The sequence below is a fragment of the Podarcis melisellensis genome (genome assembly GCF_964234715.1).
Source record: "Podarcis melisellensis genome assembly, chromosome: 5".
Taxonomy (NCBI): Eukaryota; Metazoa; Chordata; class Lepidosauria; order Squamata; family Lacertidae; genus Podarcis; species Podarcis melisellensis.
In genome coordinates this window covers 41732166-41754169 of record NC_138537.1, presented here as the reverse complement: position 1 = coordinate 41754169, position 22004 = coordinate 41732166, and the positions used below count along the sequence as shown (strand labels likewise).

General features: G+C 48.4%; 1 protein-coding gene across 5 annotated transcripts; it reads right to left on the bottom strand.

Annotated features, from left to right (window-relative positions):
* Positions 1-1279: 1279 nt before the first annotated feature.
* On the bottom strand, positions 1280-21406 carry HPS1 (HPS1 biogenesis of lysosomal organelles complex 3 subunit 1). Of its 5 annotated transcripts, XR_014168613.1 has the most exons (20): positions 21086-21406; positions 19742-19858; positions 19152-19289; positions 18211-18353; positions 17007-17115; positions 15979-16139; positions 15459-15573; positions 11856-11948; positions 11485-11554; positions 10966-11033; positions 9378-9545; positions 9123-9302; positions 8768-8835; positions 7049-7174; positions 6377-6441; positions 5539-5684; positions 5238-5351; positions 3813-3895; positions 2422-3165; positions 1280-2391 (listed from the first exon to the last, which is right to left on the bottom strand). XR_014168613.1 is itself a non-coding variant. In XM_081912385.1 (19 exons), the coding sequence occupies exons 2-19, from the start codon at positions 19856-19858 to the stop codon at positions 3003-3005; spliced, it is 2127 nt and encodes a 708-aa protein (XP_081768511.1). In that variant the 5' UTR covers positions 21086-21406; the 3' UTR covers positions 1280-3002. The 5 variants fall into 5 exon arrangements, 4 of the variants coding, with proteins under 4 accessions (XP_081768511.1, XP_081768512.1, XP_081768513.1 ...); XM_081912385.1 differs by having other exon boundaries at positions 1280-3165; XM_081912386.1 differs by having other exon boundaries at positions 1280-3165; positions 15471-15573; positions 21086-21405.
* Between the last annotated feature and the right edge of the window lie 598 nt (positions 21407-22004).

The window sequence follows — 22004 nt, the reverse complement described above, 5'->3', positions numbered from 1 at the left end:
CTTGGGCTAGGACCTGGGAGACAAATCTCTATTCAGCCATGAAGCTTGCTGGGTGACCTGGGATAAGTCACAATCTCTCAGCCTGACCTACCTCACAGGGTTGTTTTGAGGATAAAATGGAGAGGAGAATTCTGCATACCACTTTGTCCACCTTGTAGGAAAAGTGAGATATAAATGTAATACAAATAATATATATTTTTTCTGATACATTAAGTTTAGAATTATTTTATTTATACCCCGCCTTCTAAATAAAAGCCCCCAGAGGAACTTAAGCATATGGAACTATATTGTGTATTGAATTGTTTACTGTTTTTGCAGGTTTCATCTATTGTGTTTGGGTATTATGCCGATGTGGATATAGATTGACATATTTTACTTTTAAAATGTTATGGTGCACTTTGAGCTCAAGTATGATATTGGAAAAGTGACACAAGACTTTGAACCAAATCAAGGAACTGTGCTCAGAGCACTGCAGAGTATTTTCCCCTTGCTGAATGCCAACGCAGGCAGGCAGCCGAGATGAGAAGGGTTTCCAGTCAAGCGTTTAAAGAAATAATTAACCTCTGATATCTATTGGTATAATTATATACTACACTAGGCTGATATAGCCACTATCTCATACAATGTTTTTGGTACCAAACCATCCCTTTGCAAATAGGGATCTCTCAGAGATTGAAGACTATTACTGCTTAGCATTTTAATGAGAATGTGACCATGTGACTTAATTTTTAAACAGATTGGTTTCCATCTGAAGGAGGAAATGGCAATGTAGAAAGGCACAGCTTTATACTGTTTGCCACTCTTTTCAGCCTAGAAAACCAATCTTTGATGAAATGGAAGCATACTTTTGATTATTTCACAAGTGGGACCTGCAGCCAAACATTGTGCCCGATTCAGGGTTCCAAGTAGCCAGCCATGCCCCAAATCCATGGTACCCCATTCCACCTTCCCTCTTTCCCACTTTACACTTTTAACCCCCACCCTGTAACAAAATAGCAGCACTGTACGGTCACCAAGTATGCCCGGTCCTCATTTGGCTGTTGTTGGTCTCGCCTGCCCATTTTAACAGTTTTTGTTTCTGAAGACTTTTTAGTATTTCATTCAATGCTTGGAGTTTCTCAGAGCCTCTTGGCACATGGATGGTATCTTTTTTGCTAAACAAACACCCGCACTTGGATTAGGAGCCCACTATTAGTATATATAGAACCTTTAATAAAAGTCTGATGCTGAGGTCCTCTTTGCTCTACGCCCATCATCCTTGGAAGAACAGCAGCCAACCTTTTCCTGACAAATGCTTTATTCTGCTGAAAGCTATTCTCAGAAGAAGAGGAGGATATAAATAGTAGACAAAATGAATAAATAGTTGCACAGCAGGCAGAAATTCAGCAAGCACAGCCCTCCCTTCCTTTTATTGCCATCCCATTTGGAAAATCTGTCCATCGTGTAGCTGTTAAGAACACAGGGCTTGCTTAGAGGAAAAGGTGGCAACCTCAGCTGGGAGTTCAGCAGTATAAATACTGGATCAAACAAGAGCTTTATGGCAACTGATCAACAACCCCAGTCTAGTGAAGGGGAACCTGTGGCTATGATTGCCCACCATCTCTGACAGTTGGCAGCGTCTGATGGAGCCCAACAATGTCTGGAAGGCAGCATGGTTCCCCTTCCCTGACCTAGTCCAACCTCCTGTTTCTTTGTTTCCTAACAGCAGAGCTTGCTCTGAGGTTATTCATGAGTCTGAGTCACTATTCAGAAAGCACTGCAATAAGGACACAGTCTTTCGTAAAGCTTTGTAATGTAGATTATGTTGGGTATTTTCATACTACACCCCATTATTCTCCTTTGCAACATTTTATAAGAAATCATAATTCCTCACAGACATAAAAGCTCTCCTTTTTGCCACTGAATTTGTATTGTATCTGGGACACGAATATCACAAAAGAGAGAAATAGTGACCTAGGGGTAACATTTATTTTAAGACGGCTAATACAGTACATTTATAAAAGGTTTAGCTTACTCCAGTTTCCTAAACATACAATTAAAAATGCTACCAGAGTTTGTAGCAAACTTGCATACCAATTGCAGGAGAGATTTCTGTCCTACAACCCTACACTGCAGACAGTCAATGGTTTTTGTTTGTTTTTTTTGTATGCAAGATGCTTTCAGTTAAAGGTTTATTTGTGTTTATTCACCTCCCTCTTTCCAGGGGCTGCTTCCTTGAAAAGGACACGTTGCATTTATCTGTGCTGTGGGAAAGCATCCCACACCCTCCAAACCAAACTTCAATCTCAGAAGAACAAGTGCAGGGTTTAATTTGCGTTAATTTGCGTTAATTTTACGTTAGATCACACATTTCTGAAGGCACTCAAGCCTACAGAATTGTTCAGCTGAAACCTGTCACTGATGGGGTTGTTCAACTGAAACCCCACTTATGGGGAGGGTTAAATGCAGTTGGCTTCCCTCACACTTTTCCTTCTCCACTATGGGAAGATGAGATTCCCCAATGGCAACAAAAACAAACTTCCAACAGCGGAGCAAGTTTGATGATGTACCAGGCACCAGGTTTGAGAGCCCATTCTCAAAAACCCTTCCACAAGTGATGGTCTCAAGAAAAGCTTTGCTCCCGATTATTCCTAGCTGCTTCAGGGGGAAATTGGTTGTGGGTATCTCATGCCACAGGTTGACCTTTCTGGCTTACGAACCTCACTCTCACAGATAGAGAAGACTGTATGGGGATGTGTGTGCAAGGAGATGGAGCTGCTCAAGTCAAACTTCACACATCGTGTCAGTGTGCCACGTGTCTCTAGCATTACCTTGAAAGCAATTTGGTCCCATTAGTCTCAGTGTCCTGAGGAAAGCCACTGTTCCTTTGAGACAAGGATATTGGGTTCTGCATGGCAGGCAGGCAGAACAGAACCCAAAAGAAGCAGAGACATTAGAGATCTGAGGTGCAGAGTCCAGAAAGTGGTGTCCCTAGCATGGCGCTGAGGCAGCAAATGAAACCCCTAGAGCAAGGGGATGCGGGTTGGCTCCCAAAGTCGCCGGGCCAAGTCACACGCCTGCTGGATCACAAACTCAGTTGGCACAACCCCCAGGTGGATGGTGAGGAGTTCATAGCACTTTACCACTTCGTTCGCATGGGTCCTGCTGCAGTAACGGAGCAGCTTCCTGCAGGGGAGAGACAGTGGCCAGGAAATGGAGAAAAGTCAGGGCTGCTGGGACAAGGAGGATTCCAAATAGCTTCCCCAGCCCAGCCAGCAGAGGATGCACTGCTAAACTAGAGACAGGATGGGGAACAGCTGAAGCCCATCCATGTAATCCAAGGCAAGCTGAGGGCTTGTGTTGCTCCTCCCTGGCTTATATGGAGCTTCCAACTCCCCACCAATCTCAGCCAGCAGGACCAATTGTCAAGGGATGATGGGGTTTGTAGTGCCAACATCATCTGAAGAGTCACAGGTTTTCCATCCCCAGCTTAGGAAATCCCGAAACGTGGGATAATGAAGATAAATAATATTACCACCCACCCTATCCCATCCCAGGGCAAGTAAGAACATTAAAAATAATTAAAAACAACTTACAGCCACAGAAATAAGGTGGTTCATAAAAATATACTATACTATATGCAATAGAAATTCCCATGAGGTTGTAGGCAGCACTCTGCAGAACTGTATACAGGTGCCAGGATGAGGAAGAGGCTGGGTAATGGCCAAGCTGTAAAAGGATTGCCCTTCTCCAACCTGGATCTTCTGGCTGAAGTCTCCCTTCAAGCCCTTCGTGTGTCCAATAGTATCTGGGGCACTGGAATCCTCGCTCACCTGTAGTAGTCGCCAGCCAATGTCCCAATGGGGGCTGAATCATCTGAAAGCACTGGCACTTCCGTAACCTCCAGCCTGTAACCCTGCAAGGCATGGCAGCAGAAAGGAGAAGTCAGGAACAGGCCAGTGGCTTAGGGATTCTTAGGCTATGTAGAGGCAAATGTCTTCAGCCCATACTATCCACACCACGGGTGTCAGACACAAGGCCCGCGGGCCGAATCCGGCCCGCGAGACCACGTCATGTGGCCCGTGTAGCCTGGTCTATATATATCTGTGAGGGAAGCTTGGGCTGTGGCGCGCAAGCAGGGCGCCTCGGGTCCCTTCTGCGCAGGCACAGACCTCCCCCTCCTCCAGCTACCTAGCCGAGACTTATTTGACATGGCGAGGGCGGGGTTGGATATGGGAGGCTGCCGCCGCTGCTCTCAACTTCTTTTCGGGCTCGCCGGGATGAAATAAGTCCCGGCGGGAGCGCAGCGCGCCTGCGCGAGGTGGAACGCAGAGAAGGGCAGAGCCGGCTTCGCGCAAGTTGGAGAGAGGGGGACTGAGAGCGCGCTTCTGTTTCAGGAGCGTGCCCTGTGAATACTTGGGGCAGCGTGCTTTTGCTTTGCTTTTCTTTATTTATTTCTTTAGGCGAGTTTCCGCGCTGCCCAATGAACAGCATCCTCTGCCTCTGGGGATTCACGATTCAAAAGCAAATTCGATACGTAAATAACGTCAGGCGCGGCTTCCGCAGGGTGCGTGTTGCAAAAATTTATATATGGGAAAAAAGCTGATAAGGAATTGGTTTATTTCATGCAATTTTTTCCTCAATGTTATTACAGGGTCCAGCCATCAGTTCCCGCCCTCCTCAAAGGTTTAGGGTAGGTAGCAAAGGGGAAAAAATCCAAACAAATGCTCAATTAAAATTTGGGGAATGAGAAAAATTAAAACCTGCACATCTTGTGTAACTTAAACACCAAGCCAAACAGGAAACAATTTTTATATTCATATATGTATTCAAATGAAATCAAGGTGAAGTGTTCCATGAGCCAGAAGCTCTGCATTACTTAATGCAGCTGTTAAAGGTGTCATGGGCTTTGAAGACACTCGAACTCGAACCGGCCCTTTGAGGGTGACCAAACTGCTGATGCGGCCCCCGATGAATTTGAATTTGACACCCCTGATCCACACCATAGCAGAGGAAACTGTTTATGCACCATGTCAATACCCTATCCTTCCTCCTGAATGCATCATCTGTAGCCTCAAATCAGCTCTGAACAAGTTAGGATGACTGACTGCAGCTGAATGATCATTTGGTGCTGGGATTCTTACATCCAGAGTAAGTGCTCAGGACAGGGCATCACCTCAATGTCTTAGAAAGTTGCAGGAGATCTCTGCATCCCAAGCCCACCCACCCTCTCTCTCCCCCAAAGCTCCTGCACCTACCATCTCGTTCTCAAACCAAAGAAAGTAGGTGCAATAGTAGTCTCCGTCCCGGACTGTCACCGTGGTATAGCCCTTCTGCAAGTAGCTTCTTGCTAGCGCCACCAAGGACCACACCTGGGGAGGAAGAGACAGGGAAGACAAAGAGAAACCTGGCACCCCAAGACCTCCCTTTCTGAGCCCCGAATGACCACTCTTGGTCTCTCCTCCAACTCCCATCACATGCTCACGTTACTGGGAGCTGCAGCGAAAACTTTGCAGGCAGGAAGGGAGCAGGAGCTGGGGCTCTTGCATAGGCATTTACCTTCTGCTTGATGAAGGCAGGCAAAGGCCCCTTGCCTAGCTCTGAAGCAGAGTCCTCTGCAGCACCAAGGGACGGAGCCACCATCTGCCCCACTGTGCGGTCCACGTAGATGAAGTGCACCAGCCCTGGGAATTCCTCCAGATATGTGGATGGCAGCCAGTTAAGGATCTGTGGCTGGGGAGAAGGCAGCTGCCCCCTCTCAACTTGGGTGCCTGCCCCACTAGGATCCTCCCCACAAAAACCTCTCAAGGAACTTGGATCATGCAGGGATGGGATTCTTGACCCAAGTGAGCGATGGAAATCCTTCAACGTCCCACCCCCCACCCTCCAGACCTTAACGTTTGTCCAAGGACAGTGTACTTTCCTGGTACAACCTGAGAACTTTTGCCAGCCTGTTCCCAACACCTGTAGAACCCAGGAAAGAACTAAGCTCAACATTCACCTGCTCCAGCTCTGTGCCCAAGACACAGAATCATAGAATTGGAAGGGACTGTGAGGGTCAATTAGTCCAACCCGCTGCAATACTGGAATCTTTTGCCCACGGTGTGGCTCACACCTATGACCCTGAGATTAAGAGTCTCAGGCTCTACCAGCTGAGATACAGGAAATGGCCCAGGTGGGGGTGGGAGCCGAGTTTCTTGTCCCAAAGGTTGCTATGCAAAGTGGGGCCGGGGAGTACTCTCCCATGACACCAAGGTATCTTCAGCCAGGGAGCGGGGAGTACTTCACAATCACTTCTCTAGGAAGCTCTCCTTCTCCTGGTCTTGGTTGGAGATGCTCAAAAGTCCTCCGGGAGAAAGGAAGTGAATGGGACCGGGGGAAAGCATGGAAGGATATGACACTATGGTAACATTGCGCTTGCTCTTCACCAGCAGGAAATCTCTCCAGTCTTGCAGCTTGTCCCTGCCAACAGAAAGGAACCGGGAATAAGCTACAAGGGCCAAGAGCTCGGCGCACGTGTTGCCTTCCTGCCCTCGCAGCAAGTGGTGCTTGGTTTCGGAGCCGGAGTTTCCAGCCCCACCTTGGGGGGGAAAGGCAGCAAGCCTTTCAATTCCCCGATGCTCCTTCCTTGGTTGGCCACTATCATGGGGAGAAGAGGCCCTAGATCCTAAAGTGCAGGGGTAGGAAGAGATGGGCATTCAGGTGGCGGGTCCAAGAAGCCTCTTAGCAGCCACCACAAGGAGTGGAAAATGACTGGGGTGTACCAGCTTCTCCTGGACAGCACTGAACAGAAATAAGAGTGGAAGAGAGCTGTGCTCAAGGGAACTTCAGGGTGACCTTCCAGCAAGGTTCCTCAATGTCAGGTCCCCAAGTGTTGTTGGACTACAACTCCCATCATCCATGGCTAAGCTGGCCAAGGATGATGGGAGCTGTAGTCCAACAACAACAGACCAATACTGCCTTACGGGATATCCAGCATAAGGTGCAAACTCTCAAATGCGTACAAGTTCAGATATGCCACCGCCACCCTTTCCCGTGTGGTTTTGCCACTGCACTCCATCCCACTCACCGCGTCAGCTGCTGCACCTGGTCCAGCAAGTTCTGCGGCAGGCCCTGCGTCCCAGAGGATCCGAGAAAGAGCTGGCGATACACGGCGCACAGCTGCCTCCGGATGCGGCAATAGGCCTGCAGTAGCCTGCGCCAAAGAGAGATCAGTGTGCTTCTGAAGAAGTGGGAGGACTTGTTTCAGACTGAGGGCCACATTCCCTTTCCGGGGGCCACATGGCAGGAGCGATGGTGGGGCCAGAGGCAAAAGAAGCCAGAGCAACATATGCAAAATTTACCTCTGTACAGAAATGCCAGTTTTCACACCCACCTCTGTCCCCTCATCCAGGCAAGCCAGAAGCATTATCTGAATTTTGTCACCTATGAAGGGCATTCAGGATCACACCCCCATGTCCCTTTTTTGTGCGTTCACGATTATTTGTGCACATTATGCTATTGGTGGGTGGGTGGGTGTCACATGGCTTCATTTCCAATGAGTGCAGATTCCACAGATTCCTGCTGAAATCCTGCAACATTTCATACCACAGATGTTCTGGAATTCAGCTACCCCGCCCCCTTTTGTTGTGCTACAGCTGCTCTGGACAGCAATAACGTGGTAGCATTAGGGAGGCATTGCAGAACAAAGCCACTACTAGTGCACTAGGACTGCTGTCAAAAACATGTTGCAGGACACACCCGCCACAAAACACAATATCTGCAACAGGCATGCAGAGAAAATGGCTTCTTTTAAGCAGAAAGCAGTAGGAATGGCGCCAGAGTTCAAACTGTGTTTCATTTGTACGCGGTCTCTGTCAATACATCATCTTCGTTAACCTATAGAGGTTAACTTGGTATTGTTAACATTTTCCCCAAGCTGCAAGAATGCTAAATCCATTCAGTTGGTAACTCCATTAGTGTCCCAAGTACAAATCAATAGGTGAAAAGGCCAGACTGGTCCTTTCGGCCATTTCTCCCCCACTCTATTCAGTCGGAATCTTTTTCTTTTCCCCTGTCCCTCCAGCCTTTTCCAAATGCACCCCAAATCTTCCCCCTTCAGCTACCAGCCAGGCCTCCTTTGGCCCCTGCCGAAGTTTGAACTCAGCACACGGTAGTCTATTGCATGTCTGGAAGGAGGAGGAGGGTTTGAACCCAAGCCTTCTCCCTCTTCACTATGTGCAGAGGAAGCTTTGTTTGATTGTGCACGCACAGGGGAGCTTCAAACACACATTTGTAAGTGTTACAGTCCCGGGAGGGCTATACAACTGGCTGTTCTGTAAATTGGTTCCTATTTTTACCTCATATTTTTTGCTCTTCCAGATTTGTCTGCAGCCGTGTCTCAAAGCTGTTGAAAGAGAATTGCTGCGGCATGCATGCACACACGCGCACCCCCTCACACAAATAAAAATCTGACAGCAAAGGAGTCTGTTCGTTGCTCAGATTCAGCAAGACCAGGAACGTTCTCCTTTCCTCACAGCATGTCCAGCCAGCTGCTTCCTTGTCCCAGGACTACAACACTCACAGTCCAAAAAGCCCTTAAGCTTTACAGACCTCCGTTCATCGTTTTCATCACTACATTTGCATCTGTGAAGGCCCCATGCATGGCTGCACCATTGCCGCCTTTCCATTTTATCCTCAGATGAGGCCAAGGTATAGTAACTGGTCTCCAGGATGCTACCCCCAAATTCTTATCCCAACCCTGTATTCTAATCTCCCTCACTTCAGCCCAGCCCGAACAGTAACTCACTCGCAGGAACTCCCAGTCTCGTTCCGAGAGAAAGCTCTGTTCTTGAATTCCAGCCAGGTATTCTGCAACTGAGAGAGAGAGAGAGAGAGAGAGAGAGAGAGAGAGAGAGATGTGCTCCTAGGTGCAGCACCTTTTCATCTCTTTGCAGGGTCTGCTCTTACCCAGCAATTCTATTGTCCTTCCTACTCCTGTAAATGGGAACTCACCCATAGCTCAGGCCTGTTCATACCTGCCCAGCTCTGCCCCACTAGACACTACATCACCCAGCCCCTCTTAGCAGTGTGTTCTGGGAAAGGGTGCTCACTCCAGCACCTTTGTGCCTGGGCAGCTCCTGTGTAAATCGGCCAAATCTCACCTGTGGCTCTTGCCCACCCAACCTCCTGACAAAGTTGTCCATCCGATGGCGGAGTTCCACGAGGACCGGCTGAGAGCGCAGGTGAGTCCTGATCTCCTGCCCGTCTTTCAGCTTCTTCTCCAGCACCAGAAATCCATCCAGCAGCTGGTAGATGGAATGTGCCACGTGGGAACTGGGGCTCTGTGAGGCAGAGAGGACATTCAGTGAGATCCAGGCAGGCTGGGCATCAAACACCTCTCAGGAGAGCTGGCTCACCTTAGTGAGGAGCACCAGCGAGATTCCTGGCCAGAGAGGCAGGCAGTACATCATGTGGGGCATCATGGGGCAGTAGCCTTCCTTCAAGTTGGCATCCAGGAAAATTCTCCGTGGATTGGTAGCCTCTGGCGCTGGAGGTGCCATAAACTGCAGCGAATCCTCAGCCATCTGGAGAAAAGATTAGCATGCCGTTGTCATAGAACTGGGATCTGTCTGACCGGACATAGAGCATTCTTGGGTGAAGTTCCTCAAGGACTCAGTTTTCCACAATTTAAGGAACTAAACGGCTGCTCCTTTAACAGGAAAGTGAAGCAATAACTCCATCTAGTGCCAAATCTAGGAAACAAGCAGAGCGACTCAATTCCACAGGCGAAGGAAGTGGGGAGGGAAAAGGAGCTCAGAGCAAAAGAGGCCCCCAGAGTCAAATTAGTCCACCCACCTCACCCCCCATCATCCTTTAAGCCAAGGCGGGACAGCGCCCCACCTAGTTTAAAGCAGGGGCGAGGAAACATGTGGCCTTCCAGATGTCCTTGGACTTCCACTCCCCATCAGCCCCAGTCAGCAAAACCATTTGTCTGTATCCCAACATCTGGAGGGTCACGGGCTTATGGTCCTGGGTTCAAAGAACATGCAGCCTCAGAGCCCAATTCCATTCCTCCTTGCCCTCAACCACCACCAGGATCCCTTCAGCTGGAAGGTGAGAGCCCCCTTCACTGTTGATGGGATCCTGGCTGAGGTAGGGAGTGGGATTAGGGACTACAGGCATGAAAAACAGGACATGCCTAGCTCCCAATCCCAGCTGGCTAACTGCTCCCATCCGCATGCTGCTGGTAATTGTGGGGCAGTATGAATGCATAGACCAGTTCCCCTGCCAGTTTTCCCCATCTGCATTGGGGGGGGGGAGAGGGCAACTGAGGGGATGCTGTTCCAACCCTTTCCCTGCAAGGCCAGGAGATCTCTAAAGGCTCTCTTGCCCATTCTTCTCCCCTCATTTAAGCCCCAAGGTCATCCACCCACAGACACCCTGGTCTGCCAGCATAGGGAATGTTAACTTTACTACAATGTGCTTCGGTGAGCTTTATATGCAATCTTAATGACATAATGGTGGGGAAGGTTGTCCCAGATTTCACAGTACTGGGAAGTATAGAAAGTATAGAAACATTTAAGTATACAGAAAGAAAGCAACACCTCTATCAAGCAAACTGGGGAATGTGATCATAAGGGATCCCTAATGCCTGCTGCCCTAAAATCCTTGTGGAATGGATCATCTTTGTCCAGCTTTCATTACTGGAGTTTCTTTCTTGCCATTTCTCATCACATGTGGTGCTTTGCACAATTCTGAGAAAGCTGCTTCCGTTCATTTCCCCATTTGTGGGGGACAGAACCACAAGCTGCAAGGCTGGCGATCACAAAAAGCTATGCGGGTGGTGAAAAAAACTGATCATATGATTTGGCTACAAGAGAAGTACAGGTGGCCAAAAACAAAACAAAACAAACCCAGAAGAGAATGTAAAGTGGAAATGGAGAGAGCAGAAAGGGAGGCCCAGCAGAAAAATCCAGAGCTGTGATCCCAAGCCCAAGCACCTACCTGGATATCAGCAGAATTCGTCTCCCCCTCACCCTGAAAGTCCACACCATCAGCCCAGGCCGTGCTTCCTTCAGGCAACAGAGAGAAGAGACACCAGATACCCCCAGCACCACAGGTGGGAACAGTTAAGGTGGCTGCCAACAGCAACTAACAAAAGACTCAGAACATCATTTTGATCCAGGTACCTCCTAGCTGGGGCAGCACCTACGCTTAACCCCATCCCTTGGCATGCGCTATAGGAAACTGCTTTTAGAGCCACACTTGCACACCTTCTGAGTGTCAGCCAAGCAGTGGGGCAATGCCCCTTTCCAAAACAGGGAGGGGGAAATCAGATTTCCACGCAGTCACCACTCAGTCAAGCCAGCTGACGTGCAAGTCACCCTCCCTCCCTTTCTTTCTTTCTTTCTTTCTTTCTTTCTTTCTTTCTTTCTTTCTTTCTTTGCATTCTGACAGCTCTCCCCACATCTACTGGAGACCACAGTCGCTTCTCATACTCCTCCGCACTGACCCCAAACTCACCTGTGCTCTGTTGGCTAGGGGAAGCCTTGGGGGTGTAGAACTCCTCGGGCATAGAGAGATCATCTGCTACCTGAGGGAGGGCGTAAGGGAGGGTGTGGGAGGGAACAGACTCAGCACGAGCCCAGGATGGCTCCCTCCCCATCTGCCAAAATAGGTTCCACCATGGGATCCCAGAAGGACAATGATGGGGGTTTCACCATTCCTAGCAAATAATGAATCGCATATCATTTGCCACAGCAACATCCTAGTCTCCCCTGCTTCCCTCAGGTTTTAAAGCTAAGCCTACAACCCAACTCCTGATCAACCACAAATTCCAAGGACCCAGGGTTGGGCCTTTGGGATGGGAGGCCCAAAGCCAAGCTGATACTCACCTGTTCTTGGGAAGATGCATGGGGACAAGGGCTGTTCATTGGGATGTTTTCACTGCTATGGAGCCTCTGGAGATTTGACTCATCCTCTGAGAACTGAAAGAGACAGGCTCAGCCATCTTTGGACAGCTGCCAGGACTCACCCACCAATGTAGACCATGCTCCTTCCTGCCCATTTATTAATAAAAATCTTGCCTTTGATAGTGTTTCTATCCTCACAAGGCAGCTTACAGTCTCATTCCTTATATTATGAAATAGCACGTTTCTAATTAACGCTATCATGAAAAATACTAACTTTAAAATAAAATGGCAGCAAACAATTTGCAAACCCTGAGCTCCATGAAATTTTCCAAACACAGATCTGAATTGTTTCTTTAAAGAAGTGTTTGAGGACCTCCTACAAATGAACAAGGAACCTGTGCCAATCCATTGCTTTAATTTCCCACAATGCTCGGGACTCAGTGTTAGCCCAGGATACTATGGGAAATTAAAGCGGTGGTTAAGAGGCCTATTGAGGCCTTCCTCCAAGGAGCTCAAAGTGGCATATAAGAAACTGGACCAAATTCAATCAATCAATCAATCAATCAATCAATTTCTTTATTCGACCGATAGTCAGAAATAAAAACACAGAAATAAAACACAATACAGAATTATGAACTAAAACATCATAGGGGTACATGAATAAGGTAGGGCCACAGCACTAAACCTCTCACAGATAACCCACATCAAGGCATTCAATTGTACGTTTCCGACGCTTGAGTGCCAGGAAAAGGAATTTAGCCACTGACAAAGATGTTTTCCTAGAAGGCTTATTTAGCAGATATGCTGTCTGCTTTCCTCTTTGTCGGGGACTAAGCTGGGGTAAGTATGGGGTTATAAGATACTGTCTTAAATCATTGTAGAAGGGACAGCTCATTAAAATGTGCTCTGTGGATTCTACCTCACCCAACACACAATGGCATAACCTCTGGTCATATGGGACTCCTCCATATCTTCCCTTCAGAACCGCCGAGTCGAGAACATTCAGCCTTGCCGCGGTAAATAGTCTGCGGTATTCCACGTAGTGGATATCCGCCAGGTAGCGAGCCGGAGTAGCTCGGTACATCTGCTCCCCCAGAAACAGCCCAGGTTTTACACGGGCTATGTCCTCCTGTCTCGCAATATCCCTTAATCTTTGGGCAATCATCGCCTTTGCGTGGCTATACGTCATGGACTCTATATAAAGGGAGGACAACCCGCACTTCTGCACTTCCTCCACTATCTCCCCTTCCCATGGAGATTTAAAGTTATCCCTCAGAATCAAGGGGGCCAAACCCACCGGTCTGAAGCAAAGCTTAAGCCAAAGCCATAACTTCGCTTTCAGGGCCACATACCTAAAGGCTTGGCAACCGGTTTCCAGTCTCATGATCGCACCTGCCACGGAGGGGGGGATCCTGAGTATGGCCCTGAGGAATTGGGTTTGGATAGATTCCAATTTTTCAAAGTCCCTACGTGAGCCCAAGGCAATGCCCACCAGTAGAAGAGGGAGGACTTTCATTTTAAAGAGTCGCAGGGCAACTTTGACAGTTTGTGCCTGTTTCTTAGAGTACAGGGTTCTAATCACCAAGGCTGCTTTCGATGCATTCGAGGCTATGTATTCTCTGTGCGCCAAGAAGGACCTATTTGATCTAACAACCTGACCCAGGTATTTGAAGCAGCTGACCTGCTCTAAAGGAATACCATTAATTGACCATAAATTAGGTTTCGGTCGAGCGGCAAAGACCATTATTTTGGTCTTGGCATAATTTAGTTGGAGCTCATGTTGGGTAGCATATTCATGAAGAGCTCGAAGCATCCTCCTTAATCCGATGGGGGACGTAGCTAATAGGGCGGCATCGTCCGCATACAGCAGGACATTCAAGGCTCGTCCTGCCAATTTTGGTGGATGGAAATCAGTATTTGCCATATGCACCACTAGCGAATTAATATAGAAATTAAACAGGGCAGGGGCAAGCAAACAGCCCTGTCTTACCCCCCTAGTGGTGGCAACCGGATTGGAGACTAGCCCCTTGCTATCTAGCCTAATCCTCAGGAAGGTATTTGTATGCAAATTAATAATCAGCAGGAGAAGGCGGCGGTCGATAGATGTCGCTGCCAATTTTGCCCATAGCTGGTTCCTGGGAATTAGATCAAAGGCCTGCTTAAAGTCTATAAAGGCGACGTGGAGGGCTTTTAGGCCATTGTCAGCATACTTGGTGGCCAAGTGATTTAGGATCAAGATTTGGTCTGTTGTTGATCTTCCAGGGCGGAAACCCGCCTGTTCCTCTGCGATGATGTTGTTGCTTTCCATCCAGGTCGTTAATTTGTTAAGTAAAAATCTTGAATAGATCTTCCCAATAACATTTAGCAGGCTAATTGGTCTAAAATTGGCCGGGTCTGTGCGTGGCCCTTTCTTGTGGATTAACACAATCAGTGCAGAGTTCCAGCTTGGAGGAAATTGTGCTGTTTTGTTTATATAAGTAAAAAGAGCTGCTAAGGGTGGACACCACCAATCCTTATTGGCTTTAATAACATCTATGGAGATAAGATCGTCTCCGGGTGCCTTGCCCGCCTCAAATTGGCCTATAAGTGTTTCCACTTCAGAGCAGGTAACAGGATCCCACTCAGGCAAGGGGGCCAATTCTATCCTTTCTCCGCTGGCAGCGTGAGCTGCATATAAATCGGAGAAGAAGCTTTCCCAGGTGTCAGCTGAAATTTGGGGTTCTATCCTTGACCACGGTCTACCCAGGTATTGAGAAATTTGGTGCCAAAAGGAGAAGGGATTTCTATTTTCTGCAGCTTTTAGAAGGTTGTTCCTGGACCAAATTCATTCAGTGGGAATTTGGACCTGGGTCTCTGTGGTCTCTAGTGATTAATCTACAATGATTCTCTGTGACATTTAGCTATTCAGGCATCTAGACAGACTTCACACAGAGCAACAGCTCTTAATGAATGTTGCTTTGTTTGATATGATTTATTTAATTTAAAGTTATTGTGACTTTTATATTGGAACAGATTAATTAATGTTTGATGTTTGATGATGTTTTTGTGTTGGAAGCCGCCCAGAGTAGCTGGGGCAACCCAGCCAGATGGGTGGGGTATAAATGCAAATATTACTATTACTATTAATCCAGGGTACCCATCCCAGCTCCTGTTTAGATTTAATTAATTTTCATTTAAATATTTTAAGCTTGCCACTTAGGTCATAGCCCTCCCAAGGTGGCTTACACACCAAATATAATACACATTTTTTTAAAAAAAACCCATCCAAATGCAAAATCTAGTTACAGTGGCCTGATAAAGCATAGGTCAATACACCCCTCAAAATGCATAAAACACAATTTAAACCTTTTACCAAAGCCTGTAGCCAGATCTTTAAAAGTCTGCATGAAGACCTGTATTGCAGAGGCAAGTGCAATTCATTTGGAAGACAGCTCTGGGACAGTAAAATACCCCCAAGCTCCCAGAATCTCACTTACGCCCAACTCCACACAGCTCAGTCCAGCTCAAGGTCGTTGTCTGAGAAGATCCCAAAGAGGAATCTCCACAAACAGAGAGCCCCTTGTATGAATGTGTCCCCTTCCCCACCTGGGCAGGTACCTGGGAGGCTGGCAGCTCCTCAGAAGCGCTGCTGGGATACAGATCTTGCACAATCAGGAGGAGCGTGAGCAAGTCAGCAGGCCGCAGAGAGCTGGCATTCCGGCTAGGAGGCAGGTAAAAGAGAAGAGGTGAAGACACGGCCATCTGTTAGGGGAGCCACATATCGGAAGGTGTGTGGGGGGGTATCCTTCTAGAGCAGTGTTTCCCAACCTTGTGCCTCCAGCTGTTTTTGAACTACAACTCCCATCATCCCTGACTAGCAAGACCAGTGGCAAGGGATGATGGGAACTGTAGTCCAAAAACAGCTGGAGGCACAAGGTTGGGAAACACTGTTCTAGAGACAGAGGGAGGAGCACAACCAGAGGCCCAGGGTGGTCTGGCTGGCACGGAAGCAGAGGTGCAGGGTGCCAAAGGAGGCAACGGGCACAGTGGAAGATGCTGGGCTGGCATGAGCATGATGTGCCTCAGGGGAGGATGAGGTGACTGCAGAGAGGAACTGGGGGTTTACCTGGAGTAAAAGGCAAGGAGCTTGGTGTGCACGAGCAGGAAGGCATGCACGACTTCGTGCCCAGCCCGCTCTGGGCTGCCATTGATGTGCTGCACAACCTGGCGCTCCAGGAATTCAATGCACTGCTCACACAGCTGAGGGTGGATCAGTCGCTCCACGGCCTAAAGAGGGTGGTGCAGAGGAACAGGTTTGCAGCGTAAAGTCTTCCCTCCCAGCCCTGGGATGTATGGTCCCTTACGCAGAGCCCAGGAAGCAATTATGGTGAGGCACACATGAAAAGCCCACTTCCCCAGCTCCATCACTCTACGCAGATTCAGGACATGCATTCCCTTCTAGGCCTGACTAGACGAACTACAGTGGTACCCCGGGTTAAGTACTTAATTTGTTCTGGCGTTCCGTTCTTAACCTGAAGCACCACTTTAGCTAATAGGGCCTCCTACTGCTGTCACGCCGCCGGAGCATGGTTTCTGTTCTCATCCTGAAGCAAAGTTCTTAACCCGAGGTAATATTTCTGGGTTAGTGGAGTCTGTAACCTGAAGCGTATGTAACCTGAAGTGTATGTAACCCGAGGTACCACTATATCCACAATGTTACCCACTTCAGCGGTAGGGAACCCAGGCCTGGGAGGCCCTTTATCTGGCCTCCAAGACTCTTCCAAAAACACACCCCTCCTCACCCTGGGCTTCTTAGGGAGGAAGGGTGGGATACAGATCAAAAATTCAATTTAATACTGATAATGCATCTTGCTTCCCTGGATGCAGAGGTGTTGAGGGTGTGTGTTGCAGCCTCTGGTTTTTGCATGCCTGGAATGTAGCCTAGTAGACAATGGTAAGAGACACAGCCATTGCTCGATGTTCTTTTGCTTCTGGCTCAACGTGTGTGTGTTGGAAAAGGTGCCTCATCCCTGTTCTAGGGAGCAACACACACGTATCCTGGCTTGCTCCATCCATCCTAGGCTGCCCAGTAGAACAACTGCATCCCTGGCTTCATTCCAACCACCACTTTTCGACTGCCCCAGTCCACTTTACCTCCACAGCAAAGCTTTGGTCCTCCTGGCGGAGTTGGTGATGGGTCTGAAGGAGGCTCTGGAACAGTCCCCAAATGTGAGCCCGCTGCTCCGAATCCCCTGGGCGCAGCCTACAAAGCAAGAACCCAGAAAATCAGGGGAGGCCAACACTTTACCTCCAGGGCAGAGACAGAAATCCTCAAACAGATTGTGTTAGAATTATTTAATGTTACATAAAATGGTGCATAATTGTTCTATTGTATTCAAGTTACTGTGAAGAATGAACACACAGCTGAAGGTTTGTATTTTTCCACTGCAAAAATGGGGTGAGTTCAGTTTTCTGAAGTAGCCCACACCACGCACAAGTAGTTTTTCAAGCACACACAGATCTCCCTGAACATTAATCAAAATGCAGCAAGCTGGAAAAGAGAGAGGATTCTTTTTTTTGGTAAAGATTGAGCCTTATACTGCGACCAGTGTATGTAATACTAGAAATGTATAACTGAGACAATGTATCTTTTATTGCTTTTGTAAAGTTTAAAGAAGGTTTCTGCAAATAAGGCTTTAAAACTTATGCGGAGAATTTATTTCTACATAGTCAAATCAAAGATAACTTCTTCAGGCTACATTCATAATCTTCAGATTGCACCCAGGGCAAAGTCAGCTACCTGCCTGTGGAGCAGAGAGGCCATACAATTCATCTCTCCTTGGTCTTATCTCACCTGTGTAACCATCCCCAGACATAGGGATTGTTGAGAGCTGCACTCAAACCCCCAAACAGATCCTACTTTGCTGTTGCTTTTCTGCAAATTATAGGGAAGGTAGGCTGTGCTGCCTCAGGTTCTTTTCATGCGCATATAAACCATAATTTGCACTATGGTGACATCCTATGCAGCTACTGCTCAGTGTTCCAAGAATACTGCTCTCACATGGGCAAGGTTGTCGCCTTTCCTTCACGCAACAGGAGGTTATGTGCCCAGGAAGTATGACAGTTCCATACAAACTAGTCTCACATGCGCCAGCTGTGTGGAACAGCACCAAGGAGAAGCTGCTTTCCTGTGGCTCAGCACACTGGGACTTTAGTGCTACAGGGGCCTGAGAAGACCACATGGAAAGCAGGTCCCATATGCTGTGAACAAAACATCCCATCCAGGGATGGAGGAAAACAAGCTCATAACATTAAAGGAAGCAAGGAAGGAACTCCCCGCTCTGGCATGGTAACTTACTCTCTGCGGAAGAGGTGGCTGTCGAGCGTGACTAGTCCAAAGTGAGCTTCAGCCAGTCTCCTGAGCACGTACAGCTTACGGCGCAAGTCATCCTCACTCTCAGAGCCATCGCCGTTCACAGCAATGTACAGACACTCACCAAACTGTAGAAGCAGCAAGAGGATTGCTATCTCAATCATTACAAGGAAGATGAAGACAGATGTAAAATGATCATGGAAATATCTGAAGTCCCCTTTGCTCCAAAAATATTAATGCATTTTGGTGTTTATTTAAATAAAACAGATCTGCGTAATGTCATGTTGTTCGGATGAGATGCCTGATTATTGTCTTCCAAAGCAACTACTCTATTCCGAGCTGAAAAATGGAAAGTGCAATGCTGGTTGTCAACAAAAGAGGTTTAACAACTCTCTCAAGGCAAATCTTTAAAAAAATGTAGTATAAACAGCACAACTGGGAAACACTGGCCTGTGAGCACTCCAAATGGAGAACAGCTTTTACCAAAGGTGTCATGGACTTTGAAGTCACTCAAACTAAGGAAAAAAGGGAGAAACTCACTAATAGGAAGGCACGTTTGGCAAACCCTCACCGTGTCAACTCCCAACCAGAAACCTATGTCCCCTCTGTGGAAGGATGTGTGGATCCAGAACTGGCCTCCACAGTCACTTACAGACTCACTGTTAAAGACCGTGTTCATGGAAGACAATCTTACTCAGCTATGAGTGATCGCCAAAGAAGACGACCTCCCTGTGACTGTAGGAACAAAGAAAAGGTGCTTGGATGACACCCACCCACCCCAACTTAAATAATATGGGAGGCCTCATGTAGCTGCATTGGCTAGCCTCCACCCTCCACTGCTAATGAATGTCTCAAGGTGACTTAGTCTGTCCACTAAATTCCCATCAACGTCTATACATTTCTAAGCACGTGGCCCATTTGGTTACCATATGTAACACATAGAGGTGTTCGTCATTTTCAGAGGAGAAGCAAGTGTATGTGTCCCCTAGTTTCTCTAGCAGTGTTGTGCAGGAAATGATCATGGGGGCAAACAATGTGTTGATGCTGTCTTCCAGAGCGGGGGCCTGTGGAAAGAAAAAGAGGGAAAAGCAGCCGTCACTGTGCCCTGCCATGTCCCACCACATCCCATGCGCATATGCATGGACACCCATGGACAGGCCATAACCCAGTTGCCTCCCAGCTACATATCTATATATCATATCCATCAGCTATCTAAGAACTTGGGTTTTCTGGGCAGTGTACTGTTGAAAACAATTAAAACATAGCATTCATTTTTAAAATAAAAAAAGCAAATACGAAAGCAAAACCAGAACAGGAAAAAATAACCTGATCCTGTTCAGACAAGCCCCAAAGCTTTTATAAGCATACACACTTCCACCTCCAGTACACTTTCCCCCATCACTCCAGGAACTTTGCAGAACATCTTTCTCAAGCGCTGAACACAATGCCAGCAATGTCATTTTGGCCCTGCATCCATTTAGTCTGGTCTGTTTCCCTCCATCCCTTTAAATCTCACCTCACCACCACCTTGATCATGGCCCCCAAAGCGCTGGTGCAGAATCGCCATGAATTCTGGGTCAGCCCAGTAGAACAGGACCTCTGCCACCTCACTGGTAATCAGCACACACTTCATCTGCAAATAAATAAATATATGTATTAATGCATCACCTAGGCCCCTGGTACAAGGCCCCTCCTTAGCTTCCTGGTCCAAATGTCAACCCAAGCTGGTATTCAACTAAATAGTTGCACTGGCACAAAGATGAACACTAGCACAATGGGATTCCCCACCCTGTCCCCAGACCTGTTCTAGAGGACTAGAGGGAATACCAGAACAAATTTAGAGTTAACAGAGGGAGGAGAGTCCATTTTGCTCAGCTCAGTCCTATGATGCATTTTCAGTATGCATGTGAATCCGTCCTGCAAAATTCTGACAGTCTGGAGGTGACCTTTCTTGGAGAGTGGGGGAAGGAGGCGGCTGAGGAACACAACATAGGCTTGTAAGCTCCTTTGTAAAAGCTGACGGTTATCACTGCACAGGAGACACTGGAACCATGCCCCACACCAGAGAAATACGGTACATGTCCTGGCTTCTTTGCCTTTGACAAACACTCCTTGTCTCCCCCTGCCAATAGATGAGCTTGGAGGCTTACATTTCCAATAGCGTGCATCTCCCCTACTGCTCACAAACCTACAGGCATCGTTGTGCTATTGGGCAATTGGAACAACTGTGTTTGTATTTAATTCTCTGCAGGTATGAAATGGGATTTTATTCCCTATTGTGTATTGCATAAATTAAAGATAAATATAAAAGGGACAAGATGACCATCCAAAAGCACTGAACCAACTTTTTTGGCATCCATTTGTCTACAGAGACAATGGAGGAGTGTGCCTTTGGTGACAGAGTCAAACCGTTGGAGAGTTACAGCGCCTGTTGTGGCTGTAAAATCCCATACAGTAGGGACATGTTTTGTTGCAGATGGGGCGACTGCAAGCTGAGCAAAACGCAGCGTGTAAAACAAGGGCTGCTGTTGCTTTGAACGGAAAACTGGGTTACTTTAGTAGCGGGGCGGCGCAAAAGAAAGGAAGCTCTCTTAAAGAATCGTCGTGGGCTACCCGGGCCTGATCCAAGCCTCCCTTCCCAATAGCCAGGTGCAACGAAAGTAAACCATTTCCCCCAAAACTTGGGGTGGAAAGAGGAAATTCAGGCAAGTCCACTGTTCGCTGCAGGAAATGGAAGCGGGAGCAAGCGAGGGGGAGGAAGCCCCGTTGGCTGCGAAGTGCCAAGATCCCACGGAGATCGCCCTCCCCGCCCCCCACGGAAGGCGAGGGGGCGCCTCCGGGCCCGCGCCGACAGCCCTACCTTCCCCGCTCCAGAGACCCCCTTCCAGGCAAGTCGCCGGCGAGCAAGGCGGTTCCCCGGAATCAGACGCAGCGGGCGGGAACCGCGCAGGCTGCTGGGCGATCCTGTCCCGAAGGGGCTCTACGAAAGCAGCCCCGAGGAAAAGCGCGCGTGACTCCGTCCCGGGGAAACATGTCAGCAGCCGCGGCGACTCCGCCCGGGCCGGGGCGGGGCCAGGAGCTCCTCCTCCTCTTCCTCCTCCTCCGGGACTGAATCGAGGCGCCTGGCGAGGCTGCCTTGGAACTTGCTGTCGCCTCACCTGGCGCAGGGGGCGGAGAGGGGCAAACTCAGCCGGAACTAAACTTCTGCGAAGATCTTGGGCGGCGGCTGCGCCCGCTCGGCCAACCACGTCCTTTGAAATGGGGCGGAGGCGGGGCGAAGGCAGGATTGCCCTGCAGCGATTGGGAGCAGAGGGAGAGGGAGGCAGGTTGTGCACCTGGGCGCGCCCCGCCCCTGGAAACGCAAGGCAGGGCTTTCCCGTGCTCTAGGTTCGCTGATTAGTTTTGGGGAGCAGCTCCCTAGTTTGGTACAGTGCTAGGCTGTCTTGCACCCCAGGCAAGGCCCTAGCTAATTACACCGCCCTCCAAAATTTGCTAAGTTCAATTTTTCAAAAAACAGGTGTATTGTAGGAACGGTAAGATTCTTCAAAATATAAAATAAAAGAAAAATATTATCAAAAATTTATAAGATATAACAAAAACTGAGTCTGCGCCCCAGACGGCTGCCTAGCTGGCCTAACGATAACACTGGTGCTGTGGCTTCACTGGTGGCAAGCATGCTACAAGGCCCTACTTCCCGTTGCGGATCCTGCACTGTGTACGCTTCTCAGCGCTGCTTAGGGTTCTTGGGAAACTCCTCAGCCTGCCCCCCCCCAAATAGG